Raw genomic sequence first — 25704 nt, forward strand, 5'->3', positions numbered from 1 at the left:
TATTTGGACGTTTTGCCTTGCCAGCTATAGCTAGTAGCTACGGAAGGCGCAGTGGGACAAGCGCATGCTAACACTGCTAAGCGATAGTCGTTTAATTTGCCAACATGGCGGCGCATTTGAAAAAGCGAGTCTATGAGGAATTCTCCAGAGTCGTACAGGTGGGAATCAATTGACTTTAACCCACGCTCGGTCGGTTACGCGCTGAACATTTGAGCAATAACCGGGAAGAAAGTTTACGGCTGCTGGCCAGTTAGCTCAAGCTAGCCAAGCGGCGTTGCTAACACCGGCGCACTCGTTCCCCCAAAGGACAGAAGAAGGAAAGTCGCGAGCAAGCAAAAATAAAAAAAAATATATATATCCACACTCTATATATAGATGTTGTGATTGAAAACAATTCTTGATGGAATGTTTACTTGTAATACATTACATGTAGGCAGCTGTCGGTGAAGCGTCCTAAAAAGTGAATGTAGTTGATTGAATTTGCATAGTTAGGGGTGAAAAGATTACAGATTATTGATCCATTTAAGGGGATTAAACTCAGCATGTTGAATATTAGTGATAAAAAAAAAAAAAGAATGTTTTGATTTCACGTCAAAATCACATCACAAGTCAAAATGTCAGTCTTACTCGGTGAAAACAAGCTCTCCGCTCATTGAAAAGCATTTGACTTTGGATCGTTGTCATTTTTGGATTTGTGAGGATTATTTTGTTTTCAAAATGTGTTGAAATGTCATTTTACCTCGATAACAATCTGCCTGCAGAGGCAAAAGTGTCATATGAACAGAAATTGGACGTGATGGGTCTAATGTTAGATGTACGTCAGCCAAGAGACACTTGTACATTACATTATTATAAATGAAACCATCTAAACTTTACATATATACAATTTAATTTTTAAGTAATCTGAGCATTATACATTATGCTGATAATATCATAACAGCTTCATAGAAAATTAACACAGGAACAGATGAATACATTTCCATTCATTTCAATGGTGAAGTACAAGTTGACATAATGAGTGTTTTGAGTAACGAGTGTGGTCAGTGGCCAGGGAGCAAATTCAGCTAGTGTCTCAAAGCAACATGTGCGATGTTTATCATGTTTCCGTTCAGGTTCCCGCCGAAGAAGTTGCGTCCAAGAAGCTTCGCCTATGTAAGCCCAGCAAGTCGGCGGCTCTTCACGTGGATCTGTGTAAGGCCGTCAACGCCACAGATGCCTTGCACTTCCTGCTGCGCTTCGCCCGCAAACCCGTAGAGGCCGAGAGCGTGGAGGGCGTCGTCAGGATCCTCCTGGAACACTACTACAAGGTACCGCCACCGCTGCTGTTTCCCTGCTCGTGCCAAACCAACGAGGAAAAAAAAAAAGCTTTCAGTGGCTCAGTTACCTTCACAATAAGCGCTGAATGTGATGCCATGTCCAGTTTATAATTCTTCTTCACCTGTTACCTTTCTAACATAAAAAAATGACGTCAGTTGCTGCACTGTCAGCTCTTTAAAGGAGAAAGAAACCAAGGAAGACCTCAGTTGAAAATGTAAATAAATAGTTCCCTTAATTGAACACAATTTTAAATGGATCTATAATTGGCCCTGATATTGGTCGAAATGTTGATTATCGACGCTGATAACCGGCCTGGCTAATAATCGATCTATCACTAATGTTAAGGGTCTCAAAAATGCAATTAATTTTAGAGAGAGAGAGAGAGAGAGAGAGAGAGAGAGAAGAAAAAAACTATAAAAATGCCCCTTGAGTCCTAACGAAGAAAAAACAAAACACTCAACACTCAAGGGAACTAGACTAAGTGCAATTTCTGGAGAAATTGCATGGGAATGCTAAGATTTGAATGCATGTGGAATGCTTATGGAGTAAATTGAGAGATAAATTATGAAATTATAACCTCCTGGTTATTGGACAATGCACTTTACCAACTGTGCCACCGAGCAGTATCAGACACGATCCTGATAAGTAATATGTATGGAAGTGGGCGTGGAAAGTGATACTTAGAAAAAGTTAAATGTCTGTCCCATTGAAAATGAAAAGGGAAAGTTGATATTAAATGTTAAATTGTGCAAATACTGTAAGTAATGTGGAATCAGACAATATACCTCAGGAGCTGGGAGGTATGAATGTTTAAAGCTAGTTGAAATTTGAACAATATAAATTGGAAGTATTATGTGGGAGTTGTTACGTGGCAAAAAAGTGTATAGAATAAAAATCACAATAACATATGTGGGAATGCTCCCACAACAGATCTACTCAATCATCCACTTGAACCTTAATACCTTTTTTCTCCCCTCCCAAAAAGGTTACTGGTACCCCAAAATCAAATCACAAGCGTGTTCTTCACAAAACAAACCACTTCCTTCAAGAGCGCGACCATTTCATCGGCTGATATTGGCTCTTTTGAAATCTTTCGGAACGCATTTACCAATCAATAATGTTTGTCATTTCCATGCTTCCTTCCAACACAAGACAAGGACAATGACATTCAACCATGATGAGTTTTTTTTGTATGTGGGTACAGGAAACTGATAACTCGGTTCGGCTGAAAATCGCGTCTCTGCTGGGCGTCTTGGCCACGACCCCGGGCTTCAGTCCCGACTGCATCGTGGAGGACGTCGTCACCGCCGTGGCCAACGAGAGTGAGACACCGCTGTCTCTGACGTCATCTCTTCCCACACCACCATATGCTTTGCCTCGCAACGTCTGTGTGTGTGTATGCGTGCGTGTCAGAGTCCCATCAGGTTCTGGCGCAGCTTCTGGACAGCCTTCTGACGGTGGGCGCCCAGCTTCCGCACAGCCCGTCGGTGGCGCGGCGCCTAGTGGACGTGGCCCGCAAGCACCTGTCGGACGCCTCGTTCGGCGTGCGGACCAAATGTCTGCAGCTGCTGGGACGTTTGGGCGTGATGGACGGCGAGCCTCTCGCCACGTCCGCAGGTGACTTTTTGCTCAAAAGACACTTGATTATGCACACCTTTTGAATTTTTGTATGCGATGCCGCCAGATGTGCAACCCAGCGTGGTCGCTCACTTTGTTTGCTCAGGAGTTGTCCGAGACGTGCCGACCATCATCAGCGACTTCTTTGGCGATCAGGACCCCCGAGTGCGCACGGCGGCCCTCAAAGCCATGGTAGCGCCTTCAGTGAGACACGGCCCACAATGCATTGCGTGGCCAGCGTGACTTATCTTGCGTGTGTGTGCCTGTTTTCCAGTTGCAGTTGCATGAGAGAGGGATGAAGATTCAGCAGATGATTTACGAGCAGGTGAGGCCAGTCACCGCCGACCTTATTCTGGTTAACGAACAAAAATCAACTTTAAAAAAAAAAAAAAAAAAAAAAAAAAAACACGACCTTATTCTGGTTAACTGGTTAACAAAAGATCATTATCAAATGATAATGGACGCCGATGGAAATATTGGTTGGATGCAGGTGATAAATTTAAATTTGGCTTCAAGTTAATTTTTGTTTGTTGTTACATGCAGAAATAAATTCATTCCATAAATGCAACACATGACATCTACATCTAGGTCAAAGGTGATGAGTTTCACTTTCCATATCCAAATCCTTTTGTGGCTCCTAGTTTTGTTTTCCAAAAATGCCTCATTGTATATTTAAGGTTACTGGACCTTTGCGCTTGTCTTTTCCCCGCATTCTCAAGCGCTGCGTGTGAAAAGCATGACTTGTGACAAGCATGTGTGCGTGTGCGCAGGCGTGCCGGCTGCTGGCAGACGACTACGAGCAGGTTCGCTCTGCTGCCGTTCAAATGGTTTGGGTGCTCAGCATCTTGTATCCCGAGAGGTCAGTGCCCACGCACGCATGTGTCTCACACTTTCTTTCATTCGTCCATTCGGGTCCCACATTCGCTCAAGTTTGGATTTATCCACCTGTACGTTTCATACCTTCATCCATTCATACATTAATGTCTTTAAGTAATATGAAATGCATTACATTTTGGAAGTAACTTGCCCAACACTGCCCATTGATTAATAAATTTTTTCCTACATACATTCATTCATTCATTAGTGCATCATTTATTCATCGTGAATGCAGACATCATCCAGTCAAAAACACCTTCATTTATTCACATGGCAATTCCTTCTCCCACATATGAATCCATCCAGATATTAACAGTCTTCTTTGCTTTGCATTATTATCCATCCAACTGTCATTAATGCATTCATCATCTGTTCTGAAATGCTTTTCTTCATATGCTGGTTACGCCAATCAATTCATTCATTCATGAATGAACATTCATCCACTTACACTCCTCCCATTCTTTTGTACCGTACCTTCACATTTACCATGCACTCATTCGTCATTCAATCTTTTATTTTCATGCATCCATTCACAGAGCAATCCATTCATCTAATCATCCTATCACTGATCCCGTGAGATTCATAAAATATTTTTTTCCCCAAGCCCAAGCCAAGAATGTCACAATGGGCTGTAGCAAGTATCAAATGTTGTCTTTTTGTTTTGCTCAGCATCGTGCCCATCCCGTCGTCCAACGAGGAGATTCGTCTTGTGGACGACGCCTTTGGGAAGATCAGTCACATGGTCAGCGACGGCTCGTGGATGGTGCGCGTGCAGGCCGCCAAAACGCTGGTGAGGCACCCGTGTACTCGTACACTCCTTGTCCACTACACACAAAAGTACAAGAAATCAAAATCTTTCTGACGTCAATGAAAACAATATGTCATATTCTGCACCTCGGCACGTACAAGATTCTGCTTTGATTGTTGAGGAGGATTTCGTAGACGCCGTCGTCCTCCTCAATTTTGTTTGTTGCCTTCCAGGGTTCCATGTTGCAGGTCAGTCCTCACTTCCTGGAGCAGACGCTGGACAAGAAGCTGATGTCCGATCTGCGGGTGAGTGGACGCAGCTAAAATATGGCATAATGGGCGGTACCATCTGGACGGGCAAATTCTAGTTTTTGATGACTGTCAGCTCTTTTAGCATTGACCACCTGATGAAGTAAAGCAGCCTGTCAAGAAAGGTAAATTTTTTGGCATATGTGTGGCAAATTCTTGCTCAGTGTCATGATGTCATGTGGCATCACCATCAAGGGAGGTGGACTAAAAAAAAAAAAAATGTCCCCATAAAAAGAAATCAAGGAAAATAGATGGCATGGGATCGTTCACTCATTCAAAAGGATTTTTTACGTCTCAAAGGCAGTAAATGCCTTTTGAAGAGGATCGTTTGTGTCTTGACTTGTTGCTTACCACTTAAAAGTATAGCTCTGTCGTATCAAAACATGAACTAGGCAAATCCTGTTTGATTTTAGAGGAAGCGCACAGCCCACGAGCGCGCCAAGGAGCTCTTTGCTTCCGGCGAGTTCTCGTCCGGCAGGAAGTGGGCCGACGACGCCCCCAAGGAGAAAGTGGACACCAACACGGTCAACCTGATCGCGTCGGGAGCCTGCGGAGCCTTCGTCCACGGCCTGGAGGATGAGATGTTTGGTACGTGTTTTTTAGTGCTCTCATTATCCAATATTTTTACAATCCATTCATCTGTCGTATATGGAATCGATCATAAAGTCATCGGATTCATTTTAATTCTGCTGCATTAGAGTTATTGCAATTTTTCCCCCCCTGGTTACTGTTTATTAACCAGTGACTGGTGTGTACTTCGTATTCGTATAGTGATTAAAAAAGAAAAGAAAAAAAGGGATTGATGTTGGACTGTGTTCCTGGTTCGGTCATTGTTTTCTGAAGTAAAAACAGATGTTTGCAAATGTCTTATTTTGATGAAACATTCATTTAATGAAGAACGACAAAAATCAGTGAACACTTACTGTTGATATGCTGAAAGCAGAAAATTTGGACCATTTTAAGTTAAAAATGGCTCCATACGATGACTTAATTGTTAGATTAGTTGTTGATTAATTTGATAATCAATTACTTGTTGATCAATCGATGAATTTTGACAGCTCTAGTACATGTCGCTGTGCCCGCCGCACAAAATCTTCATTTGCCTCTCGCCAAATGAGGCCCGGCTGGCACCATCAATCCTTCCACTGGTTCAAATAATTACAATATTTTGACTTTTCTTGAACCTTGAGTTGTTCTTAAAAGCGCTTGTTGAAGCTTATTTTACGAGACATCTCTGAAATAATCAGGTTAAGGCTGTCAAAGGAATCTTATTGGAATCGCTTTTATCCTATCAATGTTTCCCTTGATTACTCAGGGACATCCTTGCCAGTTAATGTTGTTTTTTGTTTGGTTGACTTTTTTGATGTTTGAACGTGATACAACCGCCACGTTTGAATGTTGCTTTTCGTACAAGTGGCTTGGCTTCTAGTGTTAATTTCGTTAACGAAAACTAAAGAAACTATTTTCGTCAACACACGTTTTGTACCAGACAAAAACTAGCCTGGACTAAAACCCTCTGATAAACAATAACTGGGACGTCGGGAAGTCTGTATGCATTTTCGGCGACAAATGAAGATGAGACGAAAATGTACTTCACTTAATAAAAACTGGACTAAAATCTATGGACATTTTAGTTCATATAGTTCAACTAAAATGTTGACAGTTTTTGTTGACTAAAACTAGATGAATAACATTTTCTTGGACTAAAATAAAGACTAAAATGCTAGATTTATAGACGACCAAAAGTTGATGAAATAAAAATGGGATGAGGTTGACTGACGATAATAAAAACTAACAAGCGTGATTGAAACTGTCATGCTTGCCTGCAATAAACACGTGATGAGACATCGGAATGCGATCACGCTGTCAGGTGTGCGTCCGTGTGCGCTTTTGACGTCTGTTGTGTGTGCTGCCGCAGAAGTGCGCATCGCGGCGGTGGAGGCTCTGTGCCGGCTGGCTCGCTCGTCCGCCAGCTTCGCCGAAAAGTGTCTGGACTTCCTGGTGGACATGTTCAACGACGAGATCGAGGAGGTCCGGCTGCAGTCCATCCACGTGCTGCGAGAGATCTCCACGCACATCACGCTCAGGGAGGACCAGTTGGACACCGTCCTGGCCGTCCTCGAGGTGACCAGACCAGACCGTCGCGCCGGCTTTCCCGTTGCTGAAAAGCACATTTGACTCGAACGTTCCCTTGATTTCAGGACTCGTCTCGCGACATCCGAGAAGCTTTGCACGAACTGCTGTGCTACACCAACGTGTCCACCAAGGAGTGCATCCAGCTGGCCCTGCTGGAGCTACTCAAGAACCTCAACAAGTATCCTGCCGACCGCAACTCCGTGTGGAAGTGAGACACCTCGCATGCCATCTTGAAATTTTGTCTCGTCACAATCATAAAAACATCCAAATGGAAGAAAATTCATGACACTGTCCACTTTGATGCTTTGGAGAGAAAGAGAGAGTGAGGATAACCTACGAGAAGGTTGATGGATGTGGCGAGGGAAGACACCTCCTTAAAAGGAAGTTCGATGGACCTCCGTGGGAAAGGGTGACACCCCCGAATGGGACAAGCGAGCCCAAAGGAAAAGAAGAACAAAAAGTTCACACTTTAGTCTGCAAAATGTCAGAAAATATGCAAAAATGTCAGTCAGTGTTTACCCGGAGAAGACCCACGCAGTCACGGGGAGAACATGCAAACTCCACCCAGGAAGGCCGGAGCCTGGACTTGAACTCGAGTCCTCAGTACTGGGAGGAGGACGTGCAAACCACTCGCGCCCCACTTCAAACTAAAATTGGTTTAAAAAAAAAAAAGTTTTTTGACCATGTCAAGTTTTTTCTCCACAGTTTTGCCTCCAGATATGCAAACTTCACTAAGAGCTCCTTGCGAGTGGTGCCCATCTCCAACTACATGGCAACTTGTGATAGGGAAAAAGTTTTGATGAGTTCAAACAGCTGTCAGACAAACTGAACCAAAATAATCAATCTGCTTTCATGGAGATCTCCAGCAAACTCATGAGAAAAATCACTTTTCAAAATCTGAAATTCTGAGGACAATCTGAAATCAAACAAGGTATCCAAACGATGAATATAATATAATGAATATGATATAATAGTAGATAAAATAATGATGGATTTATTTAATCATGGCCCCTTGAAGTTTTTTTCTGGTGTACCACCAATATGCTTCCGTAGTTTGTTGTCAAAGATTTTAAAAGTTTTGAAAAACTTTTTGAATGAATATCTGCATAAAAGCATTTCAAGGAAGTGAAGTTCTTTACTTTATTTTATTATTATTTTACAAAATGTTTGACGGCAAACCGATCCCTTTTACTGCAAATGAAGATCAACTCCAAATGGCGCTTATCAGCTTCCCTGATGACTGATAATCAATATTGCTTGCTTGACTTACTGTTTGTCTCTGCAGGTGTCTCAAGTTTTTGGGTTCGCGCCACCCGATGCTGGTCCTGCCACTGGTCCCGGAACTCCTCAGCACACACCCTTACTTTGACACGCCAGAACCCGACATGGACGACCCGGCCTGTATCCTCATCATCATCATCATCATCATCATCATCATCATCATAATCATCATCCTCATCGTCGTTACGTTCTTGACTGCGTCCGTTGTCAGATATCGCCGTTCTGGTGTTGGTGTTCAATGCGGCCAAGTCGTGTCCCACCATGCCTGCGCTCTTCTCTGACCACACCTTCAGACACTACGCCTACCTCAGGGACAGCCTGTCACACCTGGTACCGCCTCTGCGGGTCAGAACAACACACACACGCACACACACACACACGTTTTAAATTTGTGAAACAGAAACATGCTTAATGATGTTTACAGGAGGAACCGTGTGTGTGTATATATATATATATATATATATATATATATATATATATATATTTTAAAGAATTATAACTAATTCAACAAACGATGCCTCTGCCAAATCTAATATCGTGGTCTAAGGTACTGAGTGATAAAAGAAAAAGGGTGTCTTCAAAGCAGCATATTATGTCCACTTGTTATTTTTATTTATTTATTTATTTATTCATTTGTTTGTTTTTTTACCTTGTTGAGAAATATTGACCACACCCCAACAAACACCCAGCCCCGCCCCCGGCCTTATACTCTCTACGAGCTGTATATGTCTAATCTGTACGTATACTGTATAGTTTATACAATAGTCTGCTCGTGAGGTGAGAGTAGCAAGATGGCCGCCCTGTGACTTCAACGGGTTGCGCGGGCGTGTATGGGCTATCGGTTATCCAGTCATATATTCAGGTCAGTAGGGGTGCAGTGTGATGCCGGGGAACAACAACGTTTTTTGTTTTTTTTGTTTTCTTTTTCCTTCTTAGGAAAATAAAGTGTAATTACACATCCACTGCTGTAGGTGGCAGTGTAACACCTGTTGCATGATTGTATGCAAGGAATATTAACTGCAGTTTTTCTACTCCTTGCCAATAATGTTTTTTTTGTTTTGTTTTTTTTCCTCCTCCCTCCAGTTGCCGGGCAGGAAGCAGGTTCACGGCTTGGACTCTGCCGACTGTCAAGGTGTGGAGTCGGCTCAGCTCTTCCTGAGGCAAAGTCTGGACCGGGTCAGCACCATACAGAACCTGGAAGCGCCTGGAGCTCAGGACCTGCTCATCTTCACCATACGGTACACGCACGCACACATGTGCCGACCGGATTCACGTGATGTAACTTTTGGTCATCAGAAAGACCGCAGGCAGACGCCGGCGGATGGTCTGTCACTCCAGATCCTCATCATTCTTCTTCTGTGGTGACTTTGGAAAAATGAATCATGAGTTTTCCATAGACATGATTTTGATAATTTTCAAAATTTGAAAGACTTTGAGGCTCATTTTTGATTGTTTGTCACTCACGATATGCATCTGAAGCGCCGATGTGCGGTGTGGATCATTATCGACCTAGATGAGGATGATGATGGCACTTGATTCAAATGTGGGTGGGACTAATTTGGGGAGATGTGACGTGATGTGATGATGTCATGTTTTTTGTTTCGTCAGTGACTTGCAGAGGCTGGGCCAGCTGCAGACTGAACTCGCCGGAGCCGCCGACTTCTGTGCCACGTACCTGCGCTGCCAACTTCTCCTCATCAAGGTCACATGATCAGACAAGTGCCGCTCGTCACTGGGGACGGGCAAATACGGGAACTCGCGATGTCGTCTCGTGTGGCGCCTTGATGCAAACGGGCTCGCGTCATTTTTATATCATTGGCCGGTTCGATTAAAAAAAACCATCACAGTCGATAAAAAAAACATCTCAAACTACAGGTATTTATTTCATTTCCAGCGAACTTTCTCAGAGATGCTGCTGACCCTTGGGAACGTTTTGCATCTTATGTTTTTGTTTGGAATGAAAAGAAATGTACGTGAAGTGAAAACGATACATTTCAGATATTTTCGAGTTTTGCAAAGCGATCAAAAATTATTTTATTATTATTATTATTATTATTATTATTATTATTATTCATTAAAGGGAAACTTCACTTATTTAGCCCATTATAGCAATAAAAAGTTAATATTTTGATACTTTAATTATTTTTCACGCACAATTAGTACGGTACTTTTAAAAACACATTTTGCAACTTGCTGTCGACTGAAAATGACATCACAAGGGCTCAGGTAACCAATCACAGCTCACCTGTTTTCTAGGTTTGGTCATGTGACATTCACAAGCTGAGCTGTGATTGGTTACCTGAGCTCTTGTGATGTCAGTTTCAGTCGACAGCAAGTTGCAAAATGTGTTTTAAAGGTACTAATTGTACATGAAAAATAATGAAAATATAAAACTTATAAAAGGCAAAATATGAATGTTTGACTGCCAAAAATGGCTAAATAAGTGAAGTATCTCTTTAAGTTTTCATTGAACTTTTTAAGACATGCTGATGACCTTGGCAACTCTGAACTTTGCGTTAGAATTTAAAACATATCTAAGATTTAAAACAAAAACAAAAAAAAGTTTTGCAAATCTGAATGCTGTTCAATAATTTTTTACATTCAACAAAGTTAAGAGATGGGCGGAGCTTGTAATTTTGGAAAAATAAAAAAAAAGATGATGCCAATATTTTCCCATTGAAAACATATTGGCTATCAGCCTCTTTGACTATTAATAATCGATGTCAGTCATATCAATCGATCTTGATATTCAAGTCGTAACACGAAAGAAACTTGGAGGGTTTTTTTTTGTTTTTTTTGTTAAATATATATATTGGTTTTCTATGTGTAAATGTCTCCCATGTGGAAAGAGCCACACTTTGGAGTCCTGTTTTCAAAAAGTTATTGACGATAAGCATGAAAGATGATCTAACGATAAATGCAATCATTTCAATTCAAGGCAATCCAGTACAAATATAATCAGAAATAAAGCTTGTATGAGGAAAATCAAACAATCCCCTTGGAAACAATCAGGACATTTTGAACGAGCACCCCTGCTGCCAATAATTAAGAAAGTCGAATTGATTTTCAAAAGTGTCTGATTGGTCCGATTGGATACAAATGAACTTGCGTGTGTTTGCTTTCAGGCCCTGCATGAGAAGCTGTGGAAGATGCCGGTGCCGCTTTGCCTCAAGCAGAGCGGCACGGCCGTGGCGGCCGCACAGCAGGTTCGCCAGCCGCGAAATAACTCACTTGTTTACGCATGCGCCGCTCATGTCCACGCATATGTGCACGTGTGTTTCAGGTTTTGGAGGAGAGCTACAAGCTGGAGTTCATGTACAGCGGCCTGGAGAGCCGACAGATCGCCGTCATCCATCATGTGCGGCTGCAGGCCAAAGCGCTGCTGCTTGTTCTTAGCGCGCGTGCCACTAACGGGTCAGTCGCTGGCTCCGTCCGTCAGCTCGTTTGTCTGTCAGTTGGTCTGTAGCTCAGTCACGACGTCCATCATCAGTCAGTCAGTTACAAAAGTTGTTTTTTTTTTGTTTTTGTTTTTTTTAATAATAAAAGTAATTTTGCCTTTTTTTTTTTTTTATTGAGTTGTTTTTCAAGCAAGTTAGTTTTTATTTTTGACAATGCTTTCATTGAGTTTATTTTTAATTTTTTTTTTAAATATATCTTACGGAGGGTATCAAGATACAAGGATTAAAAAAAAATGGAGTAAAGATGAAAAAAATGGGCACTGCGTAATTAAGTAAACAATTGTCAAACGACTGACCTTTTATCGGTACAGACATAATGAAATAAATACTTTTAATATGAATCCTGACAGCTGATGTTCATTGACAAATATGAAAAGCATTTTTGCAAGAGTCACAGTTCATTTTAGTTTAATAAATGTAAGCAGTACTTTCAATTAGTTTTTAATTTCATAAGTTTTTTTTTTCCATTTTATTTTGTTGACAATTTTTTTTTCCAATTTTAGTTTGAGTTTTTGTTGTTGTGTCGAATAACCGTGCAGTCAGTCTACCAGTCTAAGCGGCGCTTGTTTGCTTTAAATCACGTTTAAAAGCATATTATTTTTCCCTGGCCTTCAGCACATAGTATTACTGATATTTACAAGCAGTAGACTGGCATGAATTTGTTTATATTATTTTATGTGTTTTGTGATTTCTAAGTATGTTTTTATATTTTATCTGGTTTTATTATCTTATTTTATGTGCAGCACTTTGGTTCCATTGTGGATTTTTAAATGTGCTATACAAATAAAGTTGATTGATTGATTGATTGATTGTGTTGTGCAGGCAGGAGCCTCTCGTCGGTGCCTGCGAAAAGTTCCTGACAGAGCTCGACTCTTTCCACAGGTCGGTTGTGCCTCGTCGTCATCAATATTGATCACTCGCATTGTTGTGGAAGTGATGCTTTGCTTTGTGTTGTTTATGAGATCGCCATTAAGTGTGGCAATTGCAAACGCCAATTTTCCTGGGCTCTATAAAAGTGAAGAGTAAGATCAATAATCGCTGAATAAAGACATCGTATTAATATTAAAATCAACTCCAGCACGCCCGTGACCCTCTGAGGAAAAGCGCTTGAGATCATGAATGAATTATGAATACCAATAAAAGGAAGGAAAGCCAGGATGAGTGACGAGCGATGTGGGTGCGCCCCCTGCAGGTTGTTTGCGGCCGAGCTCCCGCACCTTCAGGACAGTTTTGCCGACAAGCTGGCGGAAGCCACGCCGAGGCCGGCGTCCCGCAAGCCGTCCGAGCTGCTGAAGATCTTGGAGACGTCGCTGAGGCAGAGCGCCCTGCTGCAGCTCAGCCTTCCGCCCCAGGTGACGCCTCAAATCCACATTCGCCTTCCAAAATATATGCAAATGGCACAGCCCAGCCCACAAAATGACGAGCACTCGATGATGTGACATTGTACTTGACTAAAACATGTTGTTGTGCTTGTCAGGTTGAGGGATAGAAAGTTGACGCTAATGTTGATTTTAACAGCCATTTTTAAATGTAGTCTGTTTTAGTGCAATTTCAATCACACTTGTTAGTTTTTTATCATAGCTGGTCAACCTCATCCCATTATTTAGTCACCTGTTATTCGACTGTAAATCAAGCATTTTAGTCCAAGAAAATAGAATTTTATTATTTTAGTCAACAGAAACTCAACATTTTAGTCTATTATGACTCCATGCTACAAGCTAATAAGTTAGCTAGCATTAGTTAGCAGTCACATTAACGTTGTTTGAACGTTAGCCTGTAGCTGTTACATTGTTTACGTCGCACTCGCTAGCTGCACATTTGAAAAGGTGTGTTTGTGACAGAGTAGCTAGTGACAGGATTTGACAAAATCACAATTTTCTTTGTTCATGAACTAAAATGTCCAATTGACGAACATACACACTGCTTTAGTCCCAGTTATTATTTATTAATGAAGAATTTAGGCTAGTCTAGTTTTAGTCTGGGTAAAAATGTGTGTTGATGAAAATATTTTTATTTAGTTTTCGTTAACAAAATTAACACTAGTAGACGCTTAATTTCCTTACAGTTACAGTCAAGGTTGCTTATGTTCACGATGACCTGACTCCAACTAAAATGGGGGGATGGGGGGGGGGGGGGGGGGGGGGGGGGGGGGGACAAAAACATACATTCAAAAAACAAAAACTACCATATACTTCTACTCAAACTAAAATTGAAAGAACAATTATGGTTAAAGAAATAAAATAAAAAGGATAGTTTATACCCAGAAAACTAACTGAAATGACATCGTACGTTTATAAAACGTTAACTTTAATTATATGCAGATTATCCTTGCATTTCATCTTTGCCAATTTGAAATGTTTTGATTTCAGTGTTTGTTGCATCCGTGCATAAAGAAGGAAGGTCGAACAGTCGTTATGTTTAAAAAAAACTAATTGTAATACTAAAGTTAATAACTCAACTGAAATGATGCATTTTTGACCAAATTAACACTTACTCTGAAAAAGGAATTTAACCTAGCTGAAAAGAAGAAAAAAAAGGGAAATCCAAATGAAATCTGGAAAGGATTGCAAGCGTGACTGAGAAACGGAAGCGTTTGATTTGCGCAGATCCACCGAGCCACGGCCAACATCATCGAGCCCACGGGAGAGTCGGACAACCCGCTCAAGTTCACGTCCGGCCTGGTGGTGGCGCTGGACGTCGACGCCACGCTGGAGCACGTACGCGACCCTCACAACTCCGTCAAAGTGGAGGTAACAAAACTAAAAAAAAAAAACACGCACCGGCAACACTTCTAGTCAATGATGTGATTCAGGATTATTTTTTTTTAACGTTGTTGGTCACGGTTGGCCCCTGAGAACAGGTAATGTGGCCATGAACGGTCTCCCGCTCCCATAATGCCGAGCTCAAACTACGCTACTTTTCTTGTCTTTCACGACAGTCGCATTACCCGATAATTCGGTCTATGTTGTGGATCAGACGTGTTGTCACACTACAAGTCTGAAATCAACAAGACACTACCCGATCATCGCGTGTCGTTTGCCAAGAGCGCCACTGGTTGTCGGGGAGGTGGAAAAAAAAAAGATGGGGGGCTATAACATGCTGGTCAGTGTGTGATTGACGTTTCGCTCCCTCTCGCTATTGATCAATGCTGCGGAACCAAAAGGACATAGGTATGTCACATTGTTGAACAAGATGAGCAAAAATTCTGAGACCAGGCGACCAATCATTGAACGGGTCACACTACACGGGCGATGCTACGTCAAGACAACTCAAAATTGTTTACGACGTGCCCTGTTTGTCTGTGATGCATCTGTCGAGTCAAAATCGAGCTATTTTCTTGTCGTCTGACTGAAGCTTTCAACATATGCCTCCCTTCAGGTTCTTTATCCCGACGGCCAGAGTCACGTGATCCACCCGAAGCCCGGAGACTTCCGCAAGCCGGGACCACGGCGGCACCGGCTCATCACGCAGGTCTACTTGTCCCACGGAGCCTGGACAGGTGAGGTGCCGTCACTGTACGACACGTTTGCGGCACTTTGCTAGCAACTATTGATGCACCCGATCCGATTCACCACAAATTGATCCAATGCGACTCGATTGCGTCAGTGCAATTCAGCGGCTTCAAATAGTCCAAATTTTGACATCACTATTTTCCTTTTTCACTGCCAAGTCTTATGTTATGAAAAAGCGTAGCTGGAAGGATTCCGGTTGGGAGCGCACATGTGACTTCCTCTCTCGCCGTCTGTCTCCAGAGCCTTGTCAGGTGGAGGTACGCCTCCTGCTGGCCTACAGCTCCTCGTCCCCAGCGGGCGACTCCAAGCCTGCGTGGAGCGACAGCCTGGACGGCCTCCCACCAGCTGAGGGCGCCGTGGAGGGAACCATCGCCTTCAGCGAGCCCGTCAAAGTCTTCATCATGCCCAAGCCTGCCAGACGCTAATGCTAACGCTCGAGCGCGAGGAAGAACGATCACCCTCATCATCATGTTTATACACGCACGCACAATATGATAAAATGTGGTCTGATGAGGCGTGAGGATGACATCATCGCGTTATTTGCACCTGTCATGAGCAGTAAATCATTTGGAGTAAGTTAAAATGACCATAAAAGCGTTTATTTGAAAAAATAAGCAACCATGTTTATTAAGGTTTTGTTTTGTTTTGTTTTGTTTTTTAAACAACCCTGCATTCAATTTTATTTTCCTGTTGTTCTTGTCTGGCTCACTTGCGAAAGTTAAAGTCCAACTTGATTGAAGCCCAATTAAGGGTATTTGTTAATTGAAGATGCAATTTAAAAATGATGAATGGCAGCCAATCCCTTCTTGGACAAATAAAAGTGAAGAATTTGCTGATTCGGCGTCATATCAGCAAGTGGAGTGGAAGACTCCGCCCACGTTGGCTCCGGCTCCGGCCAGGCGGTTGTACTCGGCCACGGCCGCCTCCGTTTGCAGGACTCGCACTTGGACGCCCGTCGCCGTCACCCGCTCCACCGTGGATGCCGGAACCTGGAAAGCAAAGCAAACCAAAGTGTAGTTGGCAGCTGTACTTGATCCGGTGTTTCGGGAACGTTCCAAAATGCCCATCCAGATTCTGAAGGCGATGGAAACATAACATTTCAAGATCACGATTGAAATTTTGCCTCTACATAAACAGAGACTTGTTCAAAAAGATTAAAATCCTGTGCTTCCCCTTTTTTTTTTTTTAAATTAAAATAACCATGTAAGGCGTTTTTTTTTTTTACGACCATGTATAGTAAGCAATTAAAAAAAAACGTGTAGTAAGGTTTAGGAAAGTTTAAAAAAAAAAAAAACGACCATGTACTATAGTAAGGTTTTTTTTAAACTACCATGTATAGTAAGGCATTTTTTCTTTAAAAAAAAAAAAAAAGCATGTATAGTAAGGCATTTTTTTTTCTTTTTTAATGACCATGTATAGTGAAAAAAAGGACTACTTATAGGAAGGTGTTTTTTTAAAACAAAACAACACACACACAAAAACGACCATGTACTATAGTAAGGCTTTCTTTTTAAACAACCATGTATAGGAAGGCGTTTTGTTTTCTTAAAATAAAAAAAGACCACGTTTAGGATTGTGTTTTGTTTAAAAAAAACAAAACGACCATGTACTATAGTAAGGCTTTTTTTTTCTTAAAAAAAAAAGACCACGTATAAGAAGGTTTAAAAAAAAAACGACCATGTACTATCGTAAGGCTTTTTTAACTACCATGTATAGTAAGGCATTTTTTTCTTAAAATAAAAAATAAATAAATACATAAAAAAAGACTATGTATAGTAAGGCATTTTTTTCTTAAAAAAATAAAAAAAAGACCATGTATAGTAAGGCATTTTTTTCTTAAAAAAAAAAAAAAAAGACCATGTATAGTAAGGCCTTTTTTTCTTAAAAAAAAAAAGACCATGTATAGTAAGGCATTTTTTTCTTAAAAAAATTAAAAAAGTAAGGCATTTTTTTCTTTTTAAATGACCATGTATGGTGAAAAAAGGGACTACTTATAGGAAGGTGTTTTTTTTTTTTAAACAAAACAACACACACAAAAAAACGACCATGTACTATAGTAAGGCTTTTTTTTTTCTTAAAAAAAAAAAAGACCACGTAAAAGAAGGTTTAAAAAAAAAAAAAAACGACCATGTACTATAGAAAGGCTTTTTTAACTACCATGTATAGTAAGGCATTTTTTTCTTAAAATAAAAAATAAATAAATACATAAAAAAAGACTATGTATAGTAAGGCATTTTTTTCTTAAAAAAATAAAAAAAAGACCATGTATAGTAAGGCATTTTTTTCTTAAAAAAATAAAAAAAAGACCATGTATAGTAAGGCCTTTTTTTCTTAAAAAAAAAAAGACCATGTATAGTAAGGCATTTTTTTCTTAAAAAAATTAAAAAAGTAAGGCATTTTTTTCTTTTTAAATGACCATGTATGGTGAAAAAAGGGACTACTTATAGGAAGGTGTTTTTTTTTTTTAAACAAAACAACACACACAAAAAAACGACCATGTACTATAGTAAGGCTTTTTTTTTTCTTAAAAAAAAAAAAGACCACGTAAAAGAAGGTTTAAAAAAAAAAAAAAACGACCATGTACTATAGAAAGGCTTTTTTAACTACCATGTATAGTAAGGCATTTTTTTCTTAAAATAAAAAATAAATAAATACATAAAAAAAGACTATGTATAGTAAGGCATTTTTTTCTTAAAAAAATAAAAAAAAGACCATGTATAGTAAGGCATTTTTTTCTTAAAAAAATAAAAAAAAGACCATGTATAGTAAGGCCTTTTTTTCTTAAAAAAAAAAAGACCATGTATAGTAAGGCATTTTTTTCTTAAAAAAATTAAAAAAGTAAGGCATTTTTTTCTTTTTAAATGACCATGTATGGTGAAAAAAGGGACTACTTATAGGAAGGTGTTTTTTTTTTTTAAACAAAACAACACACACAAAAAAACGACCATGTACTATAGTAAGGCTTTTTTTTTTCTTAAAAAAAAAAAAGACCACGTAAAAGAAGGTTTAAAAAAAAAAAAAACGACCATGTACTATAGAAAGGCTTTTTTAACTACCATGTATAGTAAGGCATTTTTTTCTTTTTAAACGACCATGTATCGTGGAAAAAAAGGACTACTTATAGGAAGGTGTTTTTTTTTAAAACAAAACACACAAAAAAAATTACCATGTACTATAGTAAGGCTTTTTTTTTTCTTAAAAAAAAAAGACCACGTATAAGAAGGTTTTAAAAAAAACGACCATGTACTATCGTAAGGCTTTTTTAACTACCATGTATAGTAAGGCTTTTTTTTTCTTAAAAAAAAAGACCACGTATAAGAAGGTTTAAAAAACAAAACAAAAAACAAAAAAAAGATGACCATGTACTATAGTAAGGCTTTTTTTTAAACTACCATGTATAGTAAGGCATTTTTTTCTTTAAAAAAAAAAAAAAAAGACCATTTATAGTAAGGCATTTTTTTCTTTTTAAACGACCATGTATAGTGAAAAAAAGGGCTACTTATAGGAAGGTGTTTTTTTAAAACAAAACAACACACACAAAAAAACGACCATGGACTATAGTAAGGCTTTCTTTTTAAACAACCATGTATAGTAAGGCGTTTTGTTTTCTTAAAATAAAAAAAGACCACGTTTAGGATTGTGTTTTGTTTAAAAAAAAAAAAACGACCATGTACTATAGTAAGGCTTTTTTTTTCTTAAAAAAAGGCTTTCTTTTTTTTCTTAAAAAAAAAGACCACGTATAAGAAGGTTTAAAAAAAACAAAAAAAAAAACGACCATGTACTATCGTAAGGCTTTTTTAACTACCATGTATAGTAAGGCATTTTTTTCTTAAAATAAAAAATAAATACATAAATAAAAAAAGACCATGTATAGTAAGGCATTTTTTTCTTAAAAAAAAAAAAAGGCCATGTATAGTAAGGCATTTTTTTCTTTTTAAATAACCATGTATGGTGAAAAAAAGGACTTCTTATAGGAAGGTGTTTTTTTAAAACAAAACAACACACACAAAAAAACGACCATGTACTATAGTAAGGCTTTTTTTTTTCTTAAAAAAAAACAAAAAAAAAACACGACCATGTACTATAGTAAGGCTTTTTTAACTACCATGTATAGTAAGGCTTTTTTTTCTTTAAAAAAAAAAAAAAAAGACCATGTATAGTAAGGCATTTTTTTCTTTTTAAACGACCATGTATCGTGAAAAAAAGGACTACTTATAGGAAGGTGTTTTTTTTTAAAACAAAACAACACACACAAAAAATTACCATGTACTATAGTAAGGCTTTTTTTTCTTAAAAAAAAGACCACGTATAAGAAGGTTTAAAAAACAAACAAAAAAAACGACCATGTACTATCGTAAGGCTTTTTTTTTTAAACTACCATGTATAGTAAGGCATTTTTTTCTTAAAAAAATACAAATAAAAAAAAAGACCATGTATAGTAAGGCATTTTTTTCTTTTTAAATGACCATGTATAGTGAAAAAAAGGACTACTTATAGGAAGGTGTTTTTTTAAAACAAAACAACACACACACAAAAACGACCATGTACTATAGTAAGGCTTTTTTTTTCTTAAAAAAAAAAAGACCACGTAAAAGAAGGTTTAAAAAAAAAAAAAAAAAAAAAACGACCATGTACTATAGTAAGGCTTTTTTAACTACCATGTATAGTAAGGCTTTTTTTTCTTTTTAAACGACCATGTATCGTGAAAAAAAGGACTACTTATAGGAAGGTGGTTTTTTAAAACAAAACAAAACAAAAAAAAAAACGACCATGTAAGGCTTTTTTAACTACCATGTATAGTCAGGCTTTTTGTTTTCTTTAAAAAAAAAAAAAAAGACCACGTATAGGAAAGTTTAAAAAAAAAAAAAAAAAAAAAGACCATGTACTATAGTAAGGCTTTCTTTTTAAACAACCATGTATAGTAAGGTGTTTTTTTTTTCTTAAAATAAAAAAAAGGACCACGTGTAGGATTGTGTTTTGTTTAAAAAAAAACAAAAAAAACGACCATAAGGCTTTTTTTTAACTACCATGTATAGTAAGCCCGTCAAAGTCTTCATCATGCCCAAGCCTGCCAGACGCTAATGCTAACGCTCGAGCGCGAGGAAGAACGATCACCCTCATCATCATGTTTATACACGCACACACAATATGATAAAATGTGGTCTGATGAGGCGTGAGGATGACATCATCGCGTTATTTGCACCTGTCATGAGCAGTAAATCATTTGGAGTAAGTTAAAATGACCACAAAAGCGTTTATTTGAAAAAATAAGCAACCATGTTTATTAAGGTTTTGTTTTGTTTTGTTTTGTTTTTTAAACAACCCCGGATTCAATTTTATTTTCCTGTTGTTCTTGTCTGGCTCACTTGCGAAAGTCCAACTTGATTGAAGCCCAATTAAGGGTATTTGTTAAATGAAGATGCAATTTAAAAATGATGAATGGCAGCCAATCCCTTCTTGGACAAACAAAAGTGAAGAATTTGCTGATTCGGCGTCATCTCAGCAAGTGGAGTGGAAGACTCCGCCCACGTTGGCTCCGGCTCCGGCCAGGCGGTTGTACTCGGCCACGGCCGCCTCCGTTTGCAGGACTCGCACTTGGACGCCCGTCGCCGTCACCCGCTCCACCGTGGACGCCGGAACCTGGAAAGCAAAGCAAACCAAAGTGTAAGCAATTAAAAAAAACTTATAGTAAGGTGGGGGGGGAGGTTTTCTTAAAAAAAAAAAAAAAAAAGACCACGTATAGAAGGTTTAAAAAAAAACAAAAAACGACCATGTACTATAGTAAGGCTTTTTTTAAACTACCATGTATAGTAAGGCATTTTTTCTTAAAAAAAAAAAAAAAGACCATGTATAGTAAGGTATTTTTTTTTCTTTTTCAACGGCCATATTGTAAGGCATTTTTTTCTTAAAATAAAAAATAAATAAATAAATAAAAAGACCATGTATAGTAAGGCATTTTTTTCTTAAAAAAAATACAAAAATAGACCAAGGCATTTTTTTCTTAAAAAAAAAAAAAGACCATGTATAGTAAGGCATTTTTTTCTTTTTAAATGACCATGTATGGTGAAAAAAGGGACTACTTATAGGAAGGTGTTTTTTTAAAACAAAACAACACACACACAAAAACGACCATGTACTATAGTAAGGCTTTTTTTTTTCTTAAAAAAAAAAAGACCACGTAAAAGAAGGTTTAAAAAAACAAAAAACAAAAAACGACCATGTACTATAGAAAGGCTTTCTTAACTACCATGTATAGTAAGGCTTTTTTTTCTTTAAAAAAAAAAAAAAGACCATGTAAAGTCAGGCATTTTTGTCTTTTTAAACGACCATGTATAGTGAAAAAAAGGACTACTTATTGGAAGGTGTTTTTTTAAAACAAAACAACACACAAAAAAACAACGACCATGTACTATAGTAAGGCTTTTTTAACTACCATGTATAGGCAGGCTTTTCTTTCTTAAAAAAAAAAAAAAAAGACCACGTATGAGAAGGTTTAAAAAAAAACAAAAAAAAACGACCATGTACTATAGTAAGGCTTTTTTTAAACTACCATGTATAGTAAGGCATTTTTTTCTTTTTAAACGACCATGTATAGTGAAAAAAAGGACTACTTATAGGAAGGTGTTTTTTTTTTAAACAAAACACACACAAAAAAATTACCATGTACGCCCATGTACTATAGTAAGGCTTTTTTAACTACCATGTATAGTAAGGCTTTTTGTTTTCTTAAAAAATAAAAATAAAAATAAAAAAAGACCACGTATAGGAAAGTGTAAAAAAAAAACAAAAAAAAACGACCATGTACTATAGTAAGGCTTTTTTAAAACTACCATGTATAGTAAGGCATTTTTTTTCTTAAAATTAAAAAAACAAACAAAAAAAAACATGTATAGTAAGGCATTTTTTCTTAAAAAAAAAAAAAAAAAAAAAAAAAACGACCATGTATAGTAAGGCATGTATAGTGAAAAAAAAAAAAAAAAAAAAAAAAAAAAAGACTACTTATAGGAAGGTGGTTTTTTAAAACAAAACAACACAAAAAAACCTCGATCATGTACTATAGTAAGGCCTTCTTTTTAAACAACCATGTATAGTAAGGCATTTTTTTTTCTTAAAATATAAAAAGACCACGTAAAGGATTGTGTTTAGTTTAAAAAAACAACAAAAAACGATGTACTATAGTAAGGCTTTTTTAACTACCATGTATAGTAAGGCTTTTTGTTTTCTTAAAAAATAAAAATAAAAATAAAAAAAGACCACGGATAGGAAAGTTTAAAAAAACAAACAAAAAACCGACCATGTACTATAGTAAGGCTTTTTTTAAACTACCATGTATAGTAAGGCATTTTTTTCTTAAAATTAAAAAAACAAACAAAAAAAAACATGTATAGTAAGGCATTTTTTCTTTAAAAAAAACAAAACAAAAAAAAAACGACCATGTATAGTAAGGCATGTATAGTGGGAAAAAAAAAAAAAAAAAAAAAAAAAAAAAAAAGACTACTTATAGGAAGGTGGTTTTTTAAAACAAAACAACACAAAAAAACCTCGATCATGTACTATAGTAAGGCCTTCTTTTTAAACAACCATGTATAGTAAGGCATTTTTTTTTCTTAAAATATAAAAAGACCACGTAAAGGATTGTGTTTAGTTTAAAAAAACAACAACAAAAAACGATGTACTATAGTAAGGCTTTTTATTCTTAACTAAGGCATTTTTTCCTTAAAAAAAAAAAAGACCACATATAGGAAGGTGTTTTATTTAAAAAAAAAAAAAAAAAAGTCAATGTACTATTGTAAGTCTTTTTTTTTTTTTTAAATACCATGTACAGTAGGGCATTTGTTTTCTTAAAAAAAGACCACATAAAGGAAGGTGTTTTATTAAAAAAACAACAACAAAAAAACAAAAAACGACAATGTACTATTGTAAGTCTTTTTTTTTAAAACAACCATGTATAGTAAGGCATTTTTTTCTGAAAGAAAAAAACATATAGGAAGGTGTTTTGTTTAAAAAAAAAAATCCGACAATGTACTATTGTAAGCCTTTTTTTTTTTAACTATATATAGTAAGGCATTTTTTTCTTAAAAAAAAAAAAAAAAAGACCATGTATAGGAAAAAACAACCAACCATATACTATATAGTAAGGCTTTTTCTTTCTTTCTCTTTTTTTTTTTTTTTTTAAAACAACCATGTACAGGAAGGCATGTTTTTTTTAACGACCACATACAGTAAGGCGTTTTTTGTTTTGTTTTTTTAAACGTCCATGTAAGACGTTTTTTAAACAACCATATATAGTAATGTTTTTTTTAAAATGACCATGTATACTAATGTATAGTTAACAACCATGTAAGACATTTTTTTAAATAATAATAATAATAATAATACTTTTTTTTTTTTTTTTAAACCTAACTAACGATTGGACCCACTGCATTGCCTCTTTTCATTCAGAAGCCATTTTGCAATTGACTTGAGCGGTTTCTGTCCGTCACCTGCAGGGCCATGTCCATGCCTCGACCGATGACCAGCAGGTCCACTCCCTTGTCCAGCACCTCCTGCAAGTCGGCCACTTGAACTCCGGGACGGTGCTGGCGAGCAGAAAACTAATCAGCTTCCGACCCCACACGCAACCCACACGCATGCGCGCCACTGCCGCAGCCCACCTCGGTGCCGGTCTCGCGCCAGTCCCACGTCCGGCTACCGCCGGGCCAAACCTTGCAGTCCTTGTAGGGCGAGGGCGCCCCCTTCACCGTCATGCGACCCCAAGACAGCGACACGATCTCCGGCGATGACATGTTTGGCCTTCGGCCTGCAGAAAATCGCACAATCAAACGCAAACAGAAGAGGGTTTATCCGTCATACATTATCGACACTATTGTCTTTATATACATATATATATATATATACATATATATATATATATATATATATATATATATATATATATACATATATATATATATATATATATATATATATATATGCGTATAGGTATAGAAAAAATTATGTCCAAATATTGACATCAATGGAATATGATCGGCTGACGTGCCTTCAATGTTTACTTCACAATATTATGTTGTTACTCAGGACATATTCTCTCATTTTGTAAGCTCTTTTTTCATCGAGCCCTCCATCATTCAGTTAATCAGTGGAATTTGCCTTATCTGGAGCTGCGGAGAAAATACTTCACGTGCAGGGAAAAAAAATAACTGCAAATTTTAGAATCGGCATGATAATTTTAAGTTTTAATCACCATAAAAAAATCTAACCCAACAGATTTGTTTTCCAAACTGTTCCCCAGTGTCTTCGTTGTTTTTTCACAATAAGAAATTTGTAAACATCTGATTTTACTTTGGAAAACAATGATCGTGATGTGTTACGAACCAAAACAATCAATTTATGGACATTCTCTGTATTGACAATTTGATTAATTTTGCCATGCTTTGTAAAAAAAAAAAAAAAAAAGGACAAGGTAAGCTAGTTTTATCCGATTCATTAAATAAAAAGCAACAGATAAAGCTATTATTAAATGCAGCCTTAAAATAGATGAATGACGCAGCCAAACATAAAAATAAACCTGCAGCTTGTCCTGTCCTGAAAATAGTGCGCGTGTGTAGAGCGTCAGAAACAAACTGTTGAACGTCGTAAAGAACTTTGAGTTGAAAAGACGCGTTTCTACTTTCCACGCTTCCAAGCAAACAAAACACGCAAACAACCTGCAGGGGCTTCCGTTTCGTCGTCGAATCTTCTCGCAAGTTTGGTGACAGCTCGCTGGATCCTATGAAATCAACGTCACTGAATGACACGCCCCCAAATCCTCGCGGCGCGGCCGGGGGGTTCTAGAGTCTCCAGGGGAAAACAAAGATACGCACTCTTTTGTTTGCGTTTTGTTTTTCAAACGAGCACGATCTCAACGTAGTCCCACAACACGACGCAGTCTCACCTTGATGACGTCACTAACAGCCAATCCCATAACACAGTTGCCTCTTGACAGCGTCACTCCAGTTGGCACGGAAGAACTTGCCGTTGGGACAAGTGAAGCCACCGGTGGCCATGTTACGTTGCCACTCACCAATGCCGCCTCGCTTGAATACATTATTTTCAGCCTCTACGGCGAAAATGCCACAGTGTATGAACATATATTATATAAGACTTTTCATTTTTCTCTACTGGTGTATATCTCCGGGTGTTACTCAAGGTTTGTCTCCATCAAGTTGTCATACTATTCATCTACTATCAAGTGAAAGTAAAGCCCATCAGGGAGAAATAAAATGTTAACCTAACTGACCACGAGGCTAATATTTTGACCATGGTATTTTTTTATGTACATTTTTTTGTGTAATTTCTTAAACTAAAATACTGTCAGCATCCCAAATAACTAGGCTGTCTACAATGGATGTGTTAAAAATGTTTTGCTCTGTTTAAATGTATTTGGGTAATTCCTTAACAACAATGACATT

At 37.9% G+C, this 25704-nt stretch overlaps 2 protein-coding genes across 4 annotated transcripts; one reads left to right on the forward strand and one right to left on the reverse strand.

Annotated features, from left to right (window-relative positions):
- On the forward strand, positions 1-15935 carry ints4 (integrator complex subunit 4). Of its 2 annotated transcripts, none has more exons than XM_077542090.1 (23): positions 1-158; positions 1113-1307; positions 2522-2639; positions 2731-2934; positions 3002-3126; positions 3209-3259; positions 3705-3793; positions 4480-4600; positions 4792-4863; positions 5280-5454; positions 6785-6990; positions 7068-7210; positions 8288-8403; positions 8495-8628; positions 9367-9521; positions 9892-9985; positions 11409-11489; positions 11567-11697; positions 12564-12623; positions 12934-13093; positions 14348-14491; positions 15120-15240; positions 15494-15935. In XM_077542090.1, exons 1-23 carry the CDS (start codon positions 105-107, stop codon positions 15676-15678), a joined length of 2934 nt encoding a protein of 977 aa, XP_077398216.1. In that variant the 5' UTR covers positions 1-104; the 3' UTR covers positions 15679-15935. The 2 variants fall into 2 exon arrangements, with proteins under 2 accessions (XP_077398216.1, XP_077398217.1); XM_077542091.1 differs by having other exon boundaries at positions 3041-3126.
- aamdc (adipogenesis associated, Mth938 domain containing) lies at positions 15851-25211 on the reverse strand. 2 transcript variants are annotated; one of them, XM_077542098.1, is made up of 4 exons: positions 24961-25211; positions 23908-24053; positions 23737-23832; positions 15851-16242 (listed from the first exon to the last, which is right to left on the reverse strand). In XM_077542098.1, exons 2-4 carry the CDS (start codon positions 24037-24039, stop codon positions 16102-16104), a joined length of 369 nt encoding a protein of 122 aa, XP_077398224.1. In that variant the 5' UTR covers positions 24040-24053; positions 24961-25211; the 3' UTR covers positions 15851-16101. The 2 variants fall into 2 exon arrangements, with proteins under 2 accessions (XP_077398224.1, XP_077398223.1); XM_077542097.1 differs by lacking the exon at positions 15851-16242 and adding an exon at positions 20570-20893 and having other exon boundaries at positions 24961-25209.
- Positions 25212-25704: the final 493 nt, after the last annotated feature.

Source organism: Festucalex cinctus, chromosome 13 (genome assembly GCF_051991245.1).
Source record: "Festucalex cinctus isolate MCC-2025b chromosome 13, RoL_Fcin_1.0, whole genome shotgun sequence".
Lineage (NCBI taxonomy): Eukaryota > Metazoa > Chordata > Actinopteri > Syngnathiformes > Syngnathidae > Festucalex > Festucalex cinctus.